This window comes from Trichosurus vulpecula, chromosome 2 (genome assembly GCF_011100635.1).
Source record: "Trichosurus vulpecula isolate mTriVul1 chromosome 2, mTriVul1.pri, whole genome shotgun sequence".
In the NCBI taxonomy this organism is placed as follows: Eukaryota; Metazoa; Chordata; class Mammalia; order Diprotodontia; family Phalangeridae; genus Trichosurus; species Trichosurus vulpecula.
The window spans coordinates 325288781-325309743 of NC_050574.1; the positions used below are offsets into that span (position 1 = coordinate 325288781).

The window sequence follows — 20963 nt, forward strand, 5'->3', positions numbered from 1 at the left end:
AAATCATCTTCTTAAAGTACAGGTCTGGCCACGTCAATCCTTCACTCAAAAATTCTATCTCCCCTCTTAGGAAAATAGAATCCTCAGCCTGACTCTGAAAAGCCTGAATGATCGAGGGCCCACTTGCCTTTCTAAACAATTCACCTAACCGCTCTTCTCGCATGCGACATTCCAACCAATCTAGAGTACTTGTTCCTCAAGCTTTTCCTTCCATCTGCCTTCTCTTCCTTCACACGGGTTGCCTTCCCCTTCCTACCTCCCTAATGGCTGGAATACACTCTAATCTCATCTACATCTTAAAATATTTAATTTTCTTCTGGTTTCAGTTCAGGTGTTGCTAACCATGTGAAATCTTTCCTGATTACCCCAAACTACCCCGAATAATTATTAGCATGCCCCTTTCTCAAATTACATTGTCTTTACCTATTACCATATTTGAACCAATACCACTCCCATATTGAATGTAAGTTCCTGGAGCTGAGGAGCTGATTTATTTTTGTCATTGAATCTCTAATATCTAGAACAGTGTCTAACACACAGTGGGTGAGTATCTGAAATTCCACTTGAAAGGCCACTAATTAAAGTTTCATCAGTTATCCAGTCAGAAACTCATGTAGCAGCAGAGGCCTGCTGGGACCTGAACTTCCTAGCTTCTTTACATTATAATTCTTGTTTAGTGAGAACAGGTGTCAAAGGTTTTGTTTTGTTTTGTTGGTTTTTTTTCTTAATTTCTTTTGTAAATTCAAAAGTAGAACCATAGAATGCTGGAACAGAAAGGGAATTAGAAATCTCCTAGTCTACTCATTTTATAAATAAAGCCTTTGGCCAAATGAGATTGAATGACAAGTTCGAGATCATGTGACTGATAGGCTGTTGAAAATAAAGGAAAGGTGTTACTGTGGTTTTAGCCTATGTTATGAGCTGGGACTGGAACTCCGATCTTTTGACACCTATCCCAGGCGTCTGTCCACTATATCATGTCATCTCCCTAGTAATACCTTACATAGGGAGTGTGTCATGGATAGAGAACTGCTCTTAGACCCAGGAAAACCTGGGTTCGATATGGGTGCTATATACTGGTTCTGTGATTCTGGTCAGGTCATGGAAACTCTCCACACTCTATAGGCAACTCTCCACATCTGCACAGAAGGTCGCAATCTAAATTTGTAGAGGAAAATTCCCTACATCAATTAAATCCCAGGTCCAGTCCCTTTCCCTATATGACTCTAAGGCTTCATAATCATCCTGTGAAATAGCTATTACAAGGATTGTTCTTATTTATCAGCTCTGTAGCTATGGCTCAGAGAGGTTTACTAACTTGTTCAAAGTCATACAAGTAATAAATTTTAGAGGTAGAATTTGAACCCAGGTCTTTTCAACTTCAAGTCCAGCCCAAGCATCACTAGACCACACTGCCACTCCTTGAGTCAGTCCCCCTCAAAAGCTCCCCCACTCCACAACTTTAATTACATGGATAATTGCATCAACTTTTAAATTGAATTTAGCTTGGCCGACTGAGCTTTACATATAATTATAAATGGCCCATGTAAACCTCAGTAGTTAGTTCACTTCAACATGCATCTTCTTTTTTATTTTTAAATTTTAACTATTTTTTTCTAATATACATTTTCTAAGTGCTTACTATGTGTCATGAATTTTGTTGGGTGCTGGAAATGCAAGGATGGAAAGCAACACAGCTCCTTCTCTTGAGGAATTTAGAATCTAATTGAAAGTACATGGATAAGTAAATAAAGCATAGGGCTTCTAGACTGAGAACTGGTCTCAGAATCAGGAATCCTGCCTCTGACACATAATGGCTGTTGGACCCTAGGCAAGTCACTTAACCTCTCAATGCTCTAGGCCAGGGCTGTCCAAGATGTGGCCCCCAGGCAGTGGAATTTATGCTATGAGGCCCGCCTACAAGCATAGAAATTTACCTAAATGCTTTAGTAAAGAAAGCTGAGCTACAGAAGAGCTCTCACTAAAATGGCAAATCAAAATATATTGCCTATTGTTTCAATAAAAACCTAAGGTTGGACAGCCCTGGTTCTGGGCAACTGTTTAGATCCCAGGCTCTGTCTAGTCTGAAACTGTAAATTGAAAGGAAAGTACTGATCTACATTGGAAAAGAGAGTTTCTCCATCTTGGAGTACCTTATACCAATGAAATCACTGAGCTGGTACACTGTCCCTATTCCTGTACAAAAGAAATATTGCTTCTGAGACTTAGTAGCTATGTGATCCTAGGCCAGTCACTAAATCTCAGTTTTACCAACTACAGAATAATGACATTGGACTGGATGGCCTCTTCAGTTCCTTCCAGCTCTAGACCTTTGATCCTAGTCAATACAAATGTCAGAGTAATTTCATGGGGTAGAGAGCATCTGGGACAATCAGGAAAGGCCTCTTCTAGAAGGTAGCATTTCAACTGACCCCTAGGTGGAGCTAGGGACGCCAAGAGGTGAAGATGAGAAGGAATGACAATCTAAGAATGAGGGGCAGACTATAAAATCATAGAGACAAGTGATGGAATGTCATTTCTATGGAAGGATGTGTTAGAGTCAGTATGAGAAAACAATGGGATATGGAAAATGAAAATAAGCCTCTGTTGAAGTAGATGTCTTTAGGGTCAGATGTAAAGGGAGGGGGGGAGGAGGGAATGGAAACCATAACAAGACTAATGAACTAGCAACACAAGAGGGGAGGGGGCAGGGAGTGGGGGGCAGAGGGTGACAAAGCAGAAAAGAGCTGAATTAAGAAGAGAGAATCAGGTGTATCAGGTGTCAGGGCACAGAGGGGAATCTCAGAGCTCAAATTCTTTGAGGTAGAAGCAAGTTGGGGTGATACTGAGGGCTGGGTAGTGGGGGTCCAGATAGAAGTAAGGTTTGTGTAGTTGGGGAAACTGATGAATGGAGAAATCAAGAAGGTAGAAAGTCATATATTTGAATTCTGAAGTCTCTGAGGATAGGGTAAGAGTTGGGGGTAGAGAAGAAGACTGTACTCTAGGTCCTGAAATGATTGAGGAATGGGAGAGATTCATTCCACTGCTTAATAGATAGCAATGAGAAGGATCAAGCGTGAGTAATATAATCAATTGACATGAAGTTCAAAAAGAAATGGTTTAGTAGGACTAAGAATAATATCTCCAATTTAACCATTGTTCAGTTTTCTCCCTATTGACTTTATTCAACTTAGCTGCCAACTTTAAGCCTTCTTGAGAGAAATGTGTTACTTTTTGATTTGTCTCATTTAATCTAGTAGAAAACAGTTATTAGAACATCCCTGCATCAGATAGTTGACTTTGAATCCTGGGTAATTCCATGAAATCAATGTGTACATAAAGACCCAAGAATTCTGGGATAGGAGGGGCTGGAACTTTCAGCATCCTAAGTGCTCCTTAGTAATTTGTCCAATTTCAGTTCTCCACCTTTCCCTTTTTTTTCCTGAAGGGACATAGTATTCACCTAAAATATACCTTAAAGAATATTAGATAAGAGCTGAAGATCAATATCTTCCCTTGGCTTTCTTTTCTGCTTCCTATGAAATCTAAAATGCTTTAAGGAGTGAGGCTGATTGGACCTCAGTTGATTAATTTGAATACCTCAAAGGAAGACTCTGCTAAGCCTCTACTTAAGAAGAAGGCATCTGAACACACAAAATAACCATTGGCAAAGCTACAAAGAAAGAAAACAGCAACTGGGGAAATAAGACTTTAAGAATTATTAATGAGAACACTTACAAATCAAAGGGAAGAAAGCACTAGATTGAGAAAAAGCAAGGTGGGACTTTTTTTTTTCTCTTTAGAAGCCTCCTTGTTTGGATTGGAAATAGTTTCAATGGAAAAATGGTGACCATCTCATAATGGAGTTCTTTGAACTAAACCTTGGGTTATAGAGGAGTGAAATTATAATGGCTACCATCTGTATAGCATCATGTATTATTTATAATATTAAATATATATAGCATTGTATACTATATGTACTATTAAATATATATGTGTATATTGCATATATATATATATAATATGTATACATGTATACATATATATTTAAAGTTTGCTAAGCAATTTACAAATATCACCTCATTTTATCCTCACAGCACTCCTGGGAATTAGGTGCTAGCTGTTATTAGTCCAATGTTTTTAACAGATGAGGAAACTCAGGGAGACAGTGATGAAATGGCTTGCCCAGGATATTACAGCCTCTAAGTACCTGAGGCTAGATTTGAACTTTGTGTCACATCAGTCAGATCCTTAGGGAGCCAAGTCTGCCTGCTCTTTCCGGGGGACTTGGGATTACTCAAGAAGGTTCTAGGTTCACACAGCTAGGAGGCATAGTGGTTAGTGTACTACACTTGACTTTAAGAAGACTTGAGTTCAAATCTGGCCTCAGATATTTACTAGCTGTGTGACCCTGGACAAGTCAAAGAAGCTCTGTCTGCCTCAGGTCCCTTGACTGTAAAATGGGAATGATGCTAGCACTTACTTTCAAGGGTTATTGTGTGGATAAAATGCAATAATATTTGTAAGGTATTTTGCAAACCTTAAAGTACTATACACATGCTGCTGTTGCATTTGTTATTATTAGTATTAACATCCACAGACCCATAATGAAGAGATGAGTAATAGGATCATAGCTCTAGAGCCAGAAAGGACTGAAGAATCAGTCCTCATCCAGCACTCTCATTTTTACAGGTGAGGAAAGTGAGTCCTAGGAATGTGAAACGATTTGCCCAATCTCATACAGGTAGCATCAGATACAGGTTCTGAACCAAGGTCCTCTCACTCTAAGGTCATTGTGGTACCCTATAAATGAGAAGTGATTTGAAGAATGAAGAGTCAGGTTGATGTTCACTCAAAAGCCACTACTCTAAAAGTCCCCTTTCCCCCTATTTTATCTCTGTTTTATTGAATAGCAGGAGTATTCAGGTCAGTTTTGATATACAAGTAAACAGATTCCCATATGTTCATCATGTGGAAACAAGCTTCAAACCCAAATTCAATTAAATACTGGGGATGAAGTAGGAGGGAGGAGAAACATAACTAAAAGATTGAAAACAGATTCCTCTTCCAGCTGGTGATTAATCAAATATCCCTGCACACCACTAGGTCCTCTCCAAGTTGTCCTATTGGGAAAAGGACTCTGAAGAGAGAATTTAACTTAAACCCAATTATAGCTTGACATTTTAGCAGCCAGTGCAATTTCTCTCTGTCCTCTTTTACATTTTCTCCCCACCCTCTTCTTCCACTGGCCAAGCACCCCACTCACCATCTGTCAGTGTCTGGAAGCACATTTTCCCACTGTATTTGCCATAACCGGCTACTGTTCGAGCTCGCACTTGAACCACATAAACCATGCCAGGTCGAAGCCCGTCAATCCGAGCCGTATTGGTCTGACTCTTTGCCATTGAAGAGTTGTACTCGTTCTGTTCCTTCATAATATAGAGAGGAGGAAAAGTGTTCATTGGTCACACAGAGAAGCAAGAAATGTATCTGCCCACCAAAACTTACATCTGACATCCTGTTTTCCTCTATAGCACATAGGGTAAGATAACCATTTTGTCACCTCTTGCATGTGATAAATTGTAGAGATGGAGAATAGATCTGTGATTTCATTGGTGTAGGGAAATGCCTGTAGGGAAGCTCCCTCTACTAATGCAGCACAGGACCTTCTCAGTCTCCATAGCATAGCATTTTAGAGACTTGACTGGAGCAATGAGAAGCTAAATGATTTGCCTCATAAAGAAGATTGGATCTATTCAAAAAGAAAGAACATACGTATGGAATGTGTCACTATGATTATTCTCTACTACTTTCCATAGATATTTATGTTTTATTTGAATATAGGTTTTCCTCTTTGGTTCATACCTGTGACTGCAAAGCTATAGTGACTTTCTGGTGAGAAAATCCTCCAGCCCAATGTGGATCAGCCAGTGCTTTTAAAGATTTGCCTGAGCACATTGGAAGTTTAAGTGACTTGCCCAGGGTCGCAGAGACAATATATGGGACTTGAACTTGGGTCATCCTGACTTGAGGCTGGCTCACTGTCCACTATGCCATGTTACTACAGCAGAGATATCTACGGGATAAAAAGAACTTAGGGAATTGGCTGAGTTATCTTAGTACAGGGGTGATTCATTCATATATACATACATACATATATTTCCTTATCAGGTAGGTCAAAGAGCATGCCAAACTATGCATCATTTACATGAGTACTTAATGCTTATCTAGTGATTTCAGTTTTTAAAAAGTGCTTTTACATCTATTAAATCAAATGAGATAACATATCTAAAGTGCTTTGCAAACCTTAAAGAGTCTGTCACTCTCTGTCTCTGTCACTCTCTGTCACTCTCTGTCTCTGTCTTTCTCTGTCTCTGCCTCTCTGTTTCTCTCTCTCTCTTTCTCTCCTCCTCCTTCTCCTCCTCCTCCTCTTCCTCCTCCTCATCCTCCTCAATCCTCCTCATACTTTGCCATAAGGAATAAAAACATTCTGTCACTTACTGCACATACCCATCTCTTTATCTCAACACACTCCTGTGCTTCTATCTCTCTAACATCTCCAATTCATCCCTGTCTACTGGCTACTTCCCTCGTTTCTTTGAACATGCATGATTCTTAGACTCAACATTGAGCTCTTCATGTAATTCTTCAGGTCACTATTGTATTCCTTTCCTTTGAATGGATGCTTATCTTCTTGAATAAATTTGACCACACCTGCATTCTCTCTCATCCATCCTGTCCAGATGGACATTTGGAAATGTATGAACCAATACGTTCTTGGGCAGATATATTCCCCCACCAACTTCTTTATGTGATGCATGAGTAGAACTGGTACCATAGCTACAGCTCCTATGTGTCTTTAAGTTTCATTTATAGCAATACTGTTAATAAAGATATAGTTCCGTGGCTTCAGTTGTATATCAGCTTACTGGTTGTTGGACAAAGATCTCACATTATATATGCCAGAAGTTAAATTAATGTTTGTACTTGGTCTAGGAAGTGTGCAGTCTTTAACACTGTTGAAATAGGAGAGGGAGGAGGAAGAGACCACTAGATCGCTTCTCCTAAAATACTTTCATTATCTTATTCTAATAAAAACTTAACAAACATCTCCCTATTTCCTGATGGATTAGCTCCAAACTCTTTCATTTAACATTCAAACCTCTTTTTTATCTAGCTCCCTTTTATCCATACAATCGTATCTCTGCACTGTTCCCTAACATGAACCCTCTACCAGTGTCCTTACCATTCCCTTCCTCCCTCTTACCAGGTCGCTCCTTATAAATTCTCTTCTGGAATATCTCTCCAATAGAGGGAATGCAATTAAATGTCCTTAAAGTTGGGGATTGTTTCATTTTTGTGTCTGTACCCTCACTGCCTGGCACCTAGTAGGCCTTTATATATTAGTTTTACTTGGTTGTACTGATTACTATTTCCACTTAATGACATTATCGCCCATCTCTGGAAAACTATATCTTGTCAGGGGCAGTTAGGTGGCACAGTGAATAGAGCACCAGCCCTGGAGTAAGGAGGATCTGAGTTCAAATCCAGACTCAGACACTTGCTAGCTGTGTGACCTTGAGCAAGTCATTTAACTCTGCCTCATCTTCCCCTTTCACAAACCAAAAAAAAAAAAAAAACTCTGTATCTTCTCTCTATGTAATAAAATCCATCAATCCTTCAAATCCTAGCTCAAGTCCTCACCTCTTCTGTAAATCCTCCTCTCATTATTTTAGTTTACAACAAGCTCTTCTTATTCAGCTCCTTTAATGCTTATTAGCTCTGCCGTAAAATCAGCACCTTATTAGACCCTATCCTTTGAGCTAATTGTCTGTGCTGCACAATTTAGTACCGTGGCATAAATTATCTTGTTTTCTAATTGCTTCATGTGTATATCTTTTCTTCCTAAGTAGATTAGAAGCCTCTAGTGTACAGGGGCCATCATTTATATTTCTCATCATTTATACTTCTTTTGTACCTCAATCATCCCCTTTACCACGGGGCCTAGCACATCTAAGGGTTTGTTCATCACAAGGAAGGTCTCACTTGGCATACCAAAGTCCTCCCAGGGCTCTTACTTTCTTCTGCTTAACATTTTAATGGGTGATTTAGCAGAAGAGACATATGTAGAAGGACTGATCAACACAGCTGCAGATGATACAGGAGGAATAGAATCAAGATTCAAAATGATCTCAATAAGTAAGTCTGGATCCCTGGGCTAAAGTCAATAAAACAAAATTCACTAGGGAATAAATACTAAGCCTGGGACTAAGGTTCTAAAATTTATTAATTACAGAACTTTAGGATGAAGGAGGCCTGACTTGATCTCAAGAGTTTCTTAAAAAGATTGAGGTTTTAGGATGGCAAACTTAACATGAGTTAACAGTATGATATGACATATACTTTTTAAAAAATCTTGAAATCTCAAGCTTAATAGAATTACGATGTCTACATTATATTTAGATTACAAATCCATATTATTAGATTACAAGTATCTTCTCTCATATGTTCTGGTCAGAATATACCTGGAATATACCATTTAATTCCTAGGTATTACATTTGAAGAGATACACTGGTAAACAAGAGAACCTGCAAAGGCCCAAGATTACAAGGACTGTAGGAATCATGTCCTAAGAAGAAAAGTTGAATCAACTAAAGGTTTTTCACCAGGAAAAGAGAAAAATAAGAGGAGATGATTTTTGTCTTCAAATATTTGGACTATTTTGTAGAAGAAGGAATTTACTTTGTTTATGCTATTCTCAGTAAAGCCATGGTAGAATTTGGAAAGAGGTTAATTTGGGCTTAATATAAGAATGGACTTTCTAACAATCAGAGCCGTCCGTCAGTGGAGTAAGTTGCTCCAGGTAGAAGTATAGTCTTCACTAGGCATATTTAAGCAGGGGCTGGATAACTACAAGTCAGAAATGCTAAACTCACTGTGTAGGAGATTGGACAGAGCGACCTCTGATACCTCCTCTAATTCTAAATTCTTAGCATCTATGAGTATTCCTTTGCTATCATTGGCAACAGAGTCATTTTTTGAAGCATTTACCAGGGCACTCTTTGTACTAATCCAACTGATGAAGTGAAACTGAGAAAACCCATATATAACCTTAACAATATGAATCAAATCCCGTTTAAGTAATCCTGAAGGAACAGGTTAAGTTCTTTTGTTTTGATAAGCTCTTGTTGAATCCAATATTTATTTCAATAAATGGAGCATTATTTGAGATTTGAGAGTCTTTTTATAATATAATTTGGTACCATGGAATTTGTGTTGATTACCAAACTTTTTGGTAGTGTGGACAAGTGATAGACTAATGTCTATAGGGAACTCCTGGTGAAAGAAGTCCTTCCTTCCAATACAGATTAGCTATGTCTCTGTAACTTATACTAATTAAGAATTGCACAGGGCACTGAGAGTTTAAGTGACTTGAGTAGGGTCACGCAACTAGCATGTGACAGAGCTCAGAGACAAACCTAGATGTTCTTCATTCAGTGTCTGCTTACTTAATCCACTATGCCTCACTACCTCTTACCAAACATTAGCTCACAATTTTTCATTAGCTTAGCCTTTATTCCAGGTGTACTGGATTTAGAATAAGGACCAATGCTTGTACCAAACCAAATTGTATTTAGGGATTGGATTTCATTTGTATAGGAAATTCCCAGATGAGGAGACCCTCCTTACCAAGGGAGATCTTAGTGAGTTGCCTAGAGCACTGAGGATAAATGCTTTATTCAAGATTATATCATGTCAAAGGTGGGATTTGAACAAAGGTCCTCTTGGATTTGAAGCCACCTTTCTCTATCCACTACACTATCCTGCCTCATACTATTATTAGACTTGGGAAATGAAAGCAAATTGATTGGCAAGGCTATATCTGGCAAGGCTAGTTTCACAAACACATAGGAGCATACCATGCTCTAGAGTCTCATCATTTGATCCAACCTATCAAGCATAAGACATTATCATGCACTGAAATAGAGTTTCATTGGGAAAATGAGCTTGGAATTTAAGGGGTTGAAATTCCCAAAGCCAGAACCAGCCCAGACTAGTAGAGATTATTATGAAGATATATTAAACCTCTAAATGCTTAATCTTTGAGGCAGCCAAGAGCAAATGTGGCTTCTCCATCCATGGCCTGCCTATGAGCACTGATATAAAGAGGGAAAAGTGTGACAGGAGTAAACAAAGGGGGAAGATAAATGAAAATGTGTTAAAACAGGAAAGGAGATGAACAGGATGGAGCCACCGGGACTGTCATTAACTTGGTACCATTTGACTTCTTTATTAATGAGCTTGTAGGGAGGTGAGATGCATATTAATTCTGTTCAAAGGAGCTGAAACTGAGAGGTGACAAAGGCATAAGAGAAGAGAGAGCAGCAGAGGGAGAAGGAAGCCTAGGAGATTAAAAATGGCAACACGAGGATAACAACATGAGATTCAAAATAGTAAAAAAAATCTATCCTCATAGGGGGAAACTCTAAGCAGGGACAATTAATAAGGAAATTGTGTGATATAACAGAAAGAACATCTGACTTAGAGTCAAAAAACCAGGGTTTAAGTCACACATTTGCCATTCATTAGACATTAGGGGTTTTGAGTAAGACAAACTTCAACTTCTTAAGCCTCAGTTTCCTCATGTATAAATGCAGATAACTACATTTGCATTCACTTAACCATAGATCAATCCTTACAGGCCTCTGGTTCCAAGCCATACAGATTAAATGTCAGAAGGAGGATTTGAACCTGAGCCCTCTGATAACCCAGCAGCAAGTCTTTTCCGCTCCATTATAACCTCCTCTCCTAAATCAAGATGCTATTGTAAGGATCCAAGGAGACAATGCTACAGAGTGACATATAAAGGCATAGACATATATTATTAATGATAGGCAGGCACATAAAAACCAAACAAACAGGATTTATTCCTTCAGGGTAGCCTTTGGAATTTAGAACTAGAATTGCAGACATTTACTGAGCTGAACTTTAGGAATTTTAGACAGTCATCTAAAGCTAGGACTACAGGGTCAAATCAGAGCATGTGGGTGGATGCAATAGCTTGGCTGGTCCATTTGAAGCAATGACTAAGAGGCTCAGTATCAGAGGAATACTCACTTCCTCTCATGTTGAAGGATGGAAATATTGAAAGTGACAACATTATTAACAAAACTAACAGTATTGTTAAAACCAGTAGAATGTAATCTCCTGAACGGCAAGGACTTTCATTTTTTTTTTCGTATCCTGGGTACCTAGTATGGTGTTCATTCTTAATAAAGCCCATAGCTCATACTTAATACATATTCATTGAGCATGAGTGATTTGGATTAATAATAACAATAATGATAGCTAGCATTTGTATAGCACATACTATGTGCCTGGTACTGTGCTAAAGAGTGCTACAAATATCATCTCCATTTGATCCTCACAACAACCCTAGGAGTTAGAAGCTATTATTATCCCCATTTACAGATAAGGAAACTGAGGTAAAAAGTGATAAAGTATGACTTTTTTGCCCAAGGTCACATGGGGTAGGATTTTAACTCAGGTCATCATTCCTGGCCCAATGATCTATTCAACTGAGCTGATGGGTTGAATTGAGAATAATGATAAAGGTGAAGGTCAAATGAACTATAGGCAGGTGAGCTTGGTTTCTATCCTGCTATGCCAGCAGACTAACAGCTCTACTTCTGCAAAGAATTCCAATATGGGCCAATGACAGACTTTTGTTTGTCCTCAGAAGACTGGTCTAGCTTAGCTAGAAAAGCTCATTACCAGAAAGTTGGACACCAGCTGAGTACATTCTTCAGCAGCAATGGAGATTGTCTAATTAGAAGTGGAGGACTAGTGATCTAACATCAGTGAAGGGGATGGCTACACCATTGAAATCTTGGTTCTTTTGAAAGAGCAAAGTATTATTATTACTTGTTATTGCTGTTGTTAACAAAATAATATTGAGAATGCCAATACTAATGCCACCACATCCTTTTTACATAGCCCTTCATATGTTTTTGAAGAACTTTCACCATATAATCCTTTCTTCTTGCCACACTGGGGATGGTTTGGGACAGCTTCATGAATTTAATAGCCAAAGATTTTTATTTCAAAATGGAATCAAAAAGTTCCATAGTGACATACAAAGGCATAACTTGCAGGATCATTTGCCAAAATACTGCTGAACAGGCTGGTGCCTTGGCACAGAAATCCCCCTGCCTCTGAAGAAAACTACTCTATTCTCTGGAGTTTAGAGAAATAATGTGCTTCACTGAGGTGTAGAAAAAGCCTCAGGCAGTGAGCTGTTGCATGCCCGTGTTGGTAATTAGTATAAATTATAGACAAGCAGGAGAAGTTGCATTAACAGAGAAAATAAGCCTTCCTTCAGTAGCAGGAATTAATAGCAATTGCAGCTTGCACCTGGAGGAGATTTTAACTTCTATCAGGGTGGTGGGATAGTATAGAGGTGAGAAGGTGATAACAAGAGTGAGTTTCATCATTTTGTTTAAGAACATGTCAGCCCTATTTATGGAGCACAGAGGTGGTGAATGGGCTGATCTGGGCAAAAATTATGGGAATTTAAGCTTCAAAGGGAATTCAGAAAGCATTTATTCTTGCCTCTCCATTTTACAGATGAAGAAACTGAAGCCAATAGAGAGTGATTTGGTTGCCCAAGATCACATAAAGACTAAGTAGGTGGGATGCAAACCCAAGTCCTCTGAGTCCAGTGCCTTTTCCTCCAATAACACTCTTCCTCCAATGCAATAAGCAAGGTTTGTCTTCTTCCATCACCTTATGCTCTCCCTTTTGCTTTCTTCCTCTCCTTTCATGGGCCCCCTTCTCCCTCATATTCCCAGCATAGGTAGTCGGTGCCATCTTGTTTTCTTCACCCTCCCCCTTTAGAAATTTGGTCTGATAAATCAATTAACTTTAATGGACTGGTAAATGGTGTTGGATGATTTCAGGAAAAGGTCTATTCAGATCCTACCTCAGACATTGACTGCGTGAGCCTGGGCAAATCATTTAACTTCTCTTACTTTCAATTCCTCATCTATAAAATGAGGGGAATGGACTGGATGGCTTCTAAAGTTCTTTTTGAGTTCTAATGCTATGATATTGAGAGTTATTTTTGGTAGTAAAATGGAAAAATCCTTAAGCCAAAGGAATAAATGGCTAATTATAGGGCTGGGGAGAGGAAAGTTTTTTTTTTTAATTTTGTTTGTTTATATTTGGTGGGAGAATGGGGGGCAAGGAAAAGGAGCAAAATTTTGTTTGTTTGTTTTTTGGTACTACTGAAATTATCCCCTGTAAGTTTCTGGAAATTTTGAACTCTGTAGATAATTGACTCAGACAATAGTACTAGCCTAAATTCCATTCTTGTGAGCTCAGAAGGCTCTTTGGCTGCTTGGTTGTCAACTAAAGAAATCTCTAGCATATACAAAAATAAAAGAAAAAGAAAAAGAAGAAGGAAGAGGGGAGGAGGAGGAGAAGGGAGGGGAGGAGGAGGAGGAAGAAGAAGAAGAAGAAGAAGAAGAAGAAGAAGAAGAAGAAGAAGAAGAAGAAGAAGAAGAAGAGGAGGAGGAGGAGGAGGAGGAGGAGGAGGAAGAGGAAGAAGAAGTGGAAGAAGAGGAAGAAGAAGAGGAGGAGGAAGGGGGAGGAGGTGGAGAAGGAAGAGGAAGAGGAAGAGGAAGAAGGAGAAGGAGGAGAAGAAGAAGAAGAAGAAGAAGAAGAAGAAGAAGAAGAAGAAGAAGAAGAGGAAGAGGAGAAGGAGGAAGAGGAAGAAGAAGAAGAAGTGGAAGAAGAGGAAGAAGAAGAAGAAGAAGAAGAAGAAGAAGAAGAAGAAGAAGAAGAAGAAGAAGAAGAAGAAGAAGAAGAAGAAGAAGAAGGAAAGAAAGAAAAGAAGATTTCCTCCTTTTAGGGGGAAATTAGATTTCCCCCTCCCCACCCCTATAATGTTCTGTCACTTGGGCAACACTTAAGAATCATTGATTCAGCTCCATTCTAGTTTCTACAAATCTCCTGAATGATTTGGATTGATCATGCTTCCAGCCCCAGTGCAGCAGATTTTTAAAAATTCAACAAACATTTATTAGGAACTTGCTGTGTTCAGAGTCCTGTGATGGGTAAAATAGAACGTTTCAATCACCTGCAGTCTCTCATGGCCTTTGTGAAATTTGTGGTTTAACAATAATAAAAAGAGGTAGCATTTATATGGGCCTTTAAAGTTTGCAAAGGGCTGTAGGCAATAGTAGATAACCACCTAACCTTGTACATTGCTCATGTTGTCTAGACACAGCTAAATTGCTCACTTTCTTATAAAATAATATCTTCTCATAAATTTCTCATAAAACTATAGATTTATGAGATTCCAGAGTTGGAAAGGATTTTGAGTAATTGTATGGTGCAGCCATCCCTTACCTCCCATAATTATGGGGTAATGTAATAACATAAAATTACTTCCTCTCTATAAATGAGGAAAAGAAGGTCTAGAGAAATAAAATGACATGTCCAATGTCCTACATATTGTTAGTTGAGGAATGGGATGGTGGGGGACCAACAGGAGGGGGCTGGACCCTTAGGTCCTGATTTCCTAATGCAGTACTTTTTCTTACTTCATCGCATTGGTATCAAGGAGATCTCAGAGTGAAAAGGAACCTTAGAGGTAGCAATCCAAGGCCCTCATTTTAGAGGCAAAGAAAATGAAGCCCATAGGAAATTAAGTGACTTGCCCAAGGTCACACAATTCCTAAGTAATTTCATTCTCTTGTGTGTGTGTGTGTGCGTGTGTGTGTATATGTGTGTACATACATGTGTGCATGTGCACATGCGCGCATACATATGTTTGGGTTTTTTGTTGTTTTTCAAATTGCTATTGGTATAGGAAGTGTAGTTACAGCCATAGGACAGCCCTAGCTACAAAAAAAACATGTTTGTGAGCAATTTCACATATTTCACTTTTTGATGCTATGATCCTAACGAGTCTCCCTTATCAGGCAAGCAGCAAAGATATAGCTGTAGTCTCAATAAAACTAATGACTCTTCCTAGAGAGTTTTTGTAACGTTGAAACAGCTTTAACTAGTCAGTAGTGAAGTTGTTTCTACTTCAGTACATGATTTGAGATATATGAACCTTTCCCTACTGTCCCAGTGAATTAACCACAAATAAAGTACACCAGAGCAGTCAGGGCTCTAGTACGTATTTTACTGTGCCTGTAGAGAAAGCATGAAAGCACCATATCCTTCGGTTTTATATGTGTAGATGTGTGTGTGTGTGTGTGTGTGTGTGTGTGTGTAGTACACAAAATACATAAGTATAAGAGGTATCCATATATATTAATATATATTATTATGTATTATATTTATTTATGTTTATTATGTAAATAATATATAATACATATTTATTATATTTTCTATAATATATAATTATGTATTATATCTATTTTAATATATGTATATATGGATACTTCATTTTTGCCAGTATAGAAATAGTTCTGCATTAAGAAATAATTCGAGACAGCCTTAGGCCACTGCCTTTTCCCTCCTTCAGGAACTCTCCTCCAATCCCTCCCCTTTTCCCTTCTGATTATATTCAGGCTTACGGTGGCTGGTCTTGAGCCCACAGTGCTGCTAATGTCAGGAGTGCAGATCCGGCTCACCTTCTCATAATAACGGATCTCATAGTCCAGGATAATGCCATTGGGCTGCTCCGGCTGTGGCCATGACAGGGTGATGCTCCTCATGGTGGCACTTACCTGGTGCATGATGGGAACTGTGGAGGGAGCTGTGGAGAGAGGAGAGGAGAGCATAGGTAGCAGAAGCGAGTGTCTTTATAATGACAGATTAAAGTAAGATGCTTGAATACAAGAAACAACCACAACGACCAAAATCTCCGCTCTATTTCTTTCTCCTCCAGGACTATCCTGGCTTATCCAGAATTTGGAGAAAGGAGAATTTAGGAAGAGTTGGAAGCAAAGTTTTGATTCTACCCTGTCCTTTTATCAGAAAGTTTCTAGACAAAGTATTTGGTAGCATTTTCTCGTCTTTCTTAAAGAAATATAGGATCTTCATAGGAACATCAAATCTTTGATTTAAAATTGAAAGAGACCTTGAGAATACTACCACCACCCTTTTAACAGATGGAGAAATTGAGGCCCAGAGATATGAAGTGACTTGCCCAAAAGTCAAACAGATAGCAAATGGCATAGCTAGGATCCAAGTCCAGGTCCTCTGACTCGACATTCAGCGCCTTTTCCACTGCCCCTTCCCCACCCCCTCCAAATTCTTTTCTAACTGCTAGTTATCACCTCTAATATAAACACAAAATTTATCTAAAATACATTTCTACAAGTATTTGAATTTTGGCGACTGTGTACAGCTGCTGCTACTACGACTACTGCTGTTTAGTCACGTCCAACTCTTCACAACCCCGTACGGGTTTTTCTTGGCAAAGATACTGGAGTGGTTTACCATTTTCTTCTCCACTGGAATAAGGTAAATAGGGGTTAAGAGATTTACTCAGAGTCATACAACTAGGAGTGTCTGAGGCCAGATTTGAACTCAGGTCTTCCTGACTCCAGTTCCAGCACTCTATCCATCTAGCCATCTAGCTGGCTGCTGCTGGTGCAGCTAATGCTGCCACTAATACTGGCATTGCTTGAAGGAATAGAAGGATAACCTTATGCCCTCCCTGGCATCTGATCTCAATTTACCTGTTTCCAAACACTTGTTGGTTCTCTTCAGACAACCTCCTTATGGCTCATGCAATTTTCTATGTTCCCTACTCCCCTCTCACCCAACACACATATATTAAAACTCTTTGTTGATGCCAGTTACTGGATAGAAAGAGAAAAAAGATTATAGAAATCATGCCTTGATGCTGTCTCACTACAATTCGTTTTTTAGTATCAGCACTTCATAATCTCCCTGGTCAACTGATGAGTAGACATAGGTAAAGGGGAAAGGGTGGAATAAGGATGTCTACCATAAAATGAGGAGAATTTAAGAATAAAGGGAAGGAGGAGGATCAACTGCATAGCCAGCCTTAGGTCAACATATGTGTCCAATTTGTTTTAACAAATATTCATTAAGTCAGTCCATCAGTTAGAAAGCCTTTACTAAGCACTTACTGTGTTCTAGGAACTTTGCTTAGAATTACAGGAAAGGGGGAAAGAGTGTCTCCGCACCCATTTTAATAGGGGTGACAACATGAAATTAACTATATATATATATATGTGTATATACATATATATACACATACATACATATATATATATATACATACACACATATATACACTCTCTCTCATATATATATATACACACACTACATATATATATATACACACACATATACACACACAGTATAAATGGACATAAATACAGTATGGAATATACACTAAATGAATAGAGAAGGAAGGCACTGGCATTGGGGTGGGGGTGGGGTTTGGGCAGAGAGGCTAGAGAAAGCCTCCTGAAAAAGGTAGGATTTGACCTGCCTCTTGAAGGAAACCAGAGAAGCCAGAGAACAGGGGTGAGGAAGGAGATCATTCCTGGCATGGGGGATGGTCCAAGAGAATCAATAGGTGTAATTGGATTGTAGAATACATGGAAGGGTGAAAAATGTAAGGAGCTTGGAAAGATAGGAAGGGGCCCAGTTTTGAAGGGCTTTAAATGTCAAATGGAAGACTATATTTGATCCTGGAGGTAATAGGGAGGCTCTGGGATTTATTGAGTGTCCAGAGCACTGCTGGATACTGGGAAAGTTACACAGTTTAAATAAGACAAGTTTCCGTCTTCATGGAGTTTGAAATTTAAAGAGTAATAGTAGATAACTGACTAAACCTGACCTCTGAAGAGGTTTGAGTTTTTATTTTTAAATGTAAAGCAACAAGAAAAAAAGGACCAGGATAACGGAGTTTAAAAAAAAAAAGAATCTTGTTGATGGATTAGAAAGACTGACTAAAAATTGCTACAACATTTTATACATTGAAGTTTCATATATTTAAATGTAAATTGTGGGGTGGGGGGAGGGACGATAGCAAGCTCTTCTTTGGATAGACTGAGTTTAATATGCCTCTGAGACATCAGGTTCAAAGTGTCCAAAGGGCAGTTGGTAATGTGATATTGGGGAGAGCCCAGGGTTGGATATGTGCCTTTGGGAGCCATCAGCATAAAAATAGCTGGATCATAAGGAGTTAATGAGATCATCAAGAGAGAGATTACAGAGAGAAAAGAGAAATGGGTGTAGACTTAGACAAAACCTTGGGAGACACCACCATTTAATAGTGGGCTTAAGATGGATCCAACCAAGGATATCGAGAAGGAACTGTCACACAAGTTATGGAGAGAGCGAGGAGAGAGGGGTGTCACAAAAACTAAAGCAAAGAGATTATCTGGGAAAGGAAGGCAGTTATCAATGCAAAATCCTACAGAAGGGTAAAGAAAGAAGAGTTTTGAGACAAGACCACTGGACACTGTAATTAATGAATCATTGGTAACTTGGGAGAAAGTATTTTGGATTGAATGATGAGGTTGGAAGTTGGATTGTAGAGGGCTCAGAAGAGAATGAGAAGTAAGTGGAGGAGGGACTGAATGTAGGCTGATTTTTCAAGGAGTTTAGCCAAGAAGAAACGAGATAAGTATGATAGTCAGTTGGGATGGTAGGATTTAATGAGGGTGTATCTAGTGATAAAAGCTTTGAAGAAGATTAGCCTAACAGGGCAATACACACAACACACACGCAAACACACACACACACATCTGTGTATACATACATATGTATACACATATCTTTGTATACATACATTTATCATACATTTATACACACAGATACCTGTGTATCTCCTTGCCAGATGTGTGTACATATATGCATGTGTGTATATATGTATTGCGTATGTGTTATGTGTATGTATGTGTATACACATATGTACCTACATATGCACTTATGTGTATACATTTACACATATACACACAAACATGTGTGTTGTGTGTGTATGTGTGTGTTGGATGGGAGGAAATAAAGATCACAAAAGAAGGAACTGTATATATAAAAATATAGCTGGAGTAGGGAGAAATTTCCAGTAAAACAAAAAATAATCCTCTCTGGTTTCTTAAGGTTGGACTTAGAGTTTCATTGTACTTCAAAGGAAAATTATCTCTCAAGAAAGCATTGTCACAATAGAAAAGTTTCCACAATAAGACATTTGGCAATAATGAAGTTGAGAATGCAAATGAAGAAAAGATGGCATAAACAAAAGCACTTGAGAGAAGAAGGGTAATAATTTCAAAATCTGTGATTCAGAAATCTATGTTTGGAAATAATATTAGTTATTTCCTGTTTCAAATGTTTTCACATAGCATCATGAAATGAAAATGGTCTGGAAATAATAAATGAGTGTTGTCTTTCTCTTAGAAAAGGTGGGTAATTGATGAGTCTTCAGTAAGTGTTCCACCACAGAAGGTTGTTCAGCTTAGTCCTGCTACGTTAGCTGTGATGAAGGTCATTGCTTCCACATTCTATACTGTACCTTCAAAGCCTCCATGGAATATATCTATGTGACATTTACTGTTGTCACTTTATAAATTTAAGATTGTGAATTTGCTTTAGGCAGTTTTTTCATCATTCAAAGAAATGAGCATCAATTAGAATATATTGTTACATGGTATTGGCAAATGCCTAAATATTTATTAAAGAGTTTTTCATGCTTTTGCATGTATTTTTGTTAAAAAAAAGTATTATTAATGGAGATAAATTTAACCAATACTTTATAATATTTTGTTGAAAAATAAAAAAGAAAGTTTTTAAAGAATGCAAAGCCCAAGGTACAGTTTGATACCTTTCTCACTCAGCATTGACTAGTATCAATCACAGCTTAGGTAACTCTGCTTTTACCACCAAACTGAATTACAGTGCTTCTTTCTAACTATCTGGGTATGCTTACATTGGAATTAGACCCCTCCCCAGCTCACCTACATTTTCATACTTTAGGTCAAGTTGTCTTCAAAAGCTCTTATTTCTCATACCAGCTGGCTACATGTTTCTTAGAAAGAGTCCTCTGGACTGTGATAGGCTACCTTGTTTACAGAGAAGTTTCTTAGAACTTTGATTATCAATTTTTCCACTCAATACCCTCTTAATTAGTACAAGCGTAAATCTGTAATGACGATTTAGATTTGAAGATCTTTCCCACCTGTTAATAGGTCATATGACCTGTTTATGTCACAGGAAGCCTAAGTCACATGTGCTGAGAGGAAAAGGAAAATATGTCACAGAAAATAGAGAGCAGTTAGAGCTGAGGGAAAGAGCAGATGTGTGGTGGCTGTTAATGAGTTTTGGGGAAGGCCCCGGTAGGGGGGTAGATTGTTGTGGGATGGTGAAGCTCTATGCTATGATATTGTGTTTTAAGTTTCTTGTTATGATAAAGTGGGCTTACTGGTTGTGGGAGTTGGTTGTTTGGCTATGGGATTTGGTTCTCTGGTGTCTGGATAAATATTTTACTTCTTCTACCTTCTATATGGAGAGTCTCTCATATTTTGTGATACAAAACTACATAGGCATATTCACAATTATCATCGATGTTGTGTTTATTGCCTTGCTAAACCCTGTCCCAAAGCCCATTGATTTTAGACTCTTTCCTTATTAGTGGAGATGAGATGAAGGCCCTCCCCTGCAGGAGGGGTGGAATAGAGTTGGTGAGAGCTGAAAGGGCTCCAGCCTTTGGGCTTTTTTGTGACTCTTCAGGGCCAGTCCCCTTTGGAACTTGTCAAGCTTCAAATCTTCTAGTATGGAGTCACTTTGGGTCTTCCTAATTTTCATCTTTGAGAAGGAGGATGGAAGAGGACAATTCCACTTGAAACTGCTGAAGGAAATGTCTTTGGGAAGACATGAGAAGAGCTGGTAGTCTCCATCATGTCTCTGTTCCCAGCTTGCTACCCCAGAGACTTTGGGGAGCTTCCCCTTGGGTGAGATC

General features: G+C 38.7%; 1 protein-coding gene across 1 annotated transcript in view; it reads right to left on the bottom strand.

The window, feature by feature from the left end:
- EPHB1 (EPH receptor B1) overlaps positions 1–20963 on the bottom strand; it is a 477723-nt gene that overhangs the window by 109401 nt on the left and 347359 nt on the right. The window contains exons 6-7 of the mRNA XM_036744089.1: positions 15595–15776; positions 5267–5429 (exon numbers count right to left, since the gene is read on the bottom strand). Of these exons, the coding sequence (XP_036599984.1) occupies positions 5267–5429; positions 15595–15776 (345 nt within the window). The remainder of the gene's footprint in view (positions 1–5266; positions 5430–15594; positions 15777–20963) is intronic.